The following is a 1,474-nucleotide window of genomic DNA, read 5'->3' as shown; positions in this document are numbered from 1 at the left end:
ACACACACACACACACACACACACACACACAAGCAGAGAGTAAATAATTACCAAAAACAAAAAGAACAATAATGATAATAGATACTCACGTATGGGGACCTTCTTGGAGTCGAGGCGCCCCACCCCTTCCTTAATCCTCTTCACACGATGGATAATCCTCTCCGTGTGATCAAACACCCTCTGACACTCGTCAGCCAGGTCACAAAACAAATCATCGGCATGACGAACCAAACTGGCCAGCTGGACCAAAGCGCCCAACACGGCATTCTGTGTGATTGCTACCTGAACCACATCCTCTCCCTTCTCCTCCTCCCGTAACGGTCGTCTGCCCAGGTAAACTGGTTCAATCGTCCGTACTGCCAAAGGCATGATGTCAGCGATTTCATTCAAACTCTCACATGTTTCGGAAATCAAGTCACTCCTGAGACAAATAATCGGGCGTACACAAGTTGACAACGATCAGCCCTGTTCGGCTTCCGACTCAGTTGTCGCCATCGTCCCAAACGAACCGTTCTGATAAGTAAAGAACTCGGGAGTTCTGCTCGCTGTGCGTGCGTTGCCTGCCTGAAAGTCGTCTGCCCCACGCGCGACCAAACTGTTCCGTCAAGGTGGGGCTGTTCTCGTATGCGTCGTTCCTCCCTCCGATTGTTAAAACTACCGAGGTCGAAACGTCGGCGATTTTCAGACGATTTTTTGATTGTCACTGACGTGCGCGAGCGAGGATTGGGCGGAGTTTTGTCCACGTTTCTCACTGGAGTTGATTTTGTTTAGTGGTCACGTACGCCCTTGCTGACCTGTTCAGCATTCTGTGTTTACATGACAGAGGGTGTGATTGTGTGCATGTGCCAGCTCAGCACGTTGGGCTTCGATCCGGAATAAATTACCTGAAGCAGCCAATCACCGGGCCCAGTGCAAAGGTTGAATCGGTGTTTTGATCTTGTGTTTTCATCCCACGCTTTCAAACAGTCCCACACTGCCAAACCGGCATCGGTTTCAGTTCAAAGAATTATTCTGGTGAACTTGAATCTCTTTCCAAAATCACTGGGCGTTGTAATATGTTTTTCTACTCCTGAGTTTGGCATCCATTATGAATTTAATCACATGGGGTAAAGATATACATGGTGCACATTCATTTTAACGCAAACACGAGCACACGCGCGCCGCGCAGCGCACTGACGCGCGCGCGCGCGCACGCACCCCCCCCCCCCACCCCGACCCCACCCCCCCACACACACACACAGCGACAGAGAGTAGGCCTATAAGATGGAAAGTAATATCTGGAGAAAAGAGAACTGACCGAACCACTGAAGGAGCAAACCTTCATATTGACCAACACCACTGGCAGAAACAGATCAAAACCCAAGCAAGATGTATTACTAAGCGAAACAAATCTGAACTGCTGATTTTTTGTTGTTGTTTGTTTGTGTTTTTTGTTGCTGTTGTTGTTGTTTTTGTTGTTTGTTGTTGTTGTGTG

At 48.6% G+C, this 1,474-nt stretch overlaps 1 protein-coding gene across 1 annotated transcript in view; it reads right to left on the bottom strand.

Annotated features, from left to right (window-relative positions):
- Window positions 1-556, bottom strand: part of LOC143298063 (uncharacterized) — a 67,353-nt gene extending 66,797 nt beyond the window's left edge. The window contains exon 1 of the mRNA XM_076610734.1: window positions 90-556. Coding sequence (XP_076466849.1) covers window positions 90-369 — 280 coding nt within the window. The 5' untranslated portion in view covers window positions 370-556. The remainder of the gene's footprint in view (window positions 1-89) is intronic.
- Between the last annotated feature and the right edge of the window lie 918 nt (window positions 557-1,474).

Source organism: Babylonia areolata, chromosome 23, assembly GCF_041734735.1.
Source record: "Babylonia areolata isolate BAREFJ2019XMU chromosome 23, ASM4173473v1, whole genome shotgun sequence".
NCBI lineage: Eukaryota > Metazoa > Mollusca > Gastropoda > Neogastropoda > Buccinidae > Babylonia > Babylonia areolata.
The sequence above is the reverse complement of the archived record's forward strand: the minus strand, read 5'-3'. Positions and strand labels throughout refer to the sequence as shown.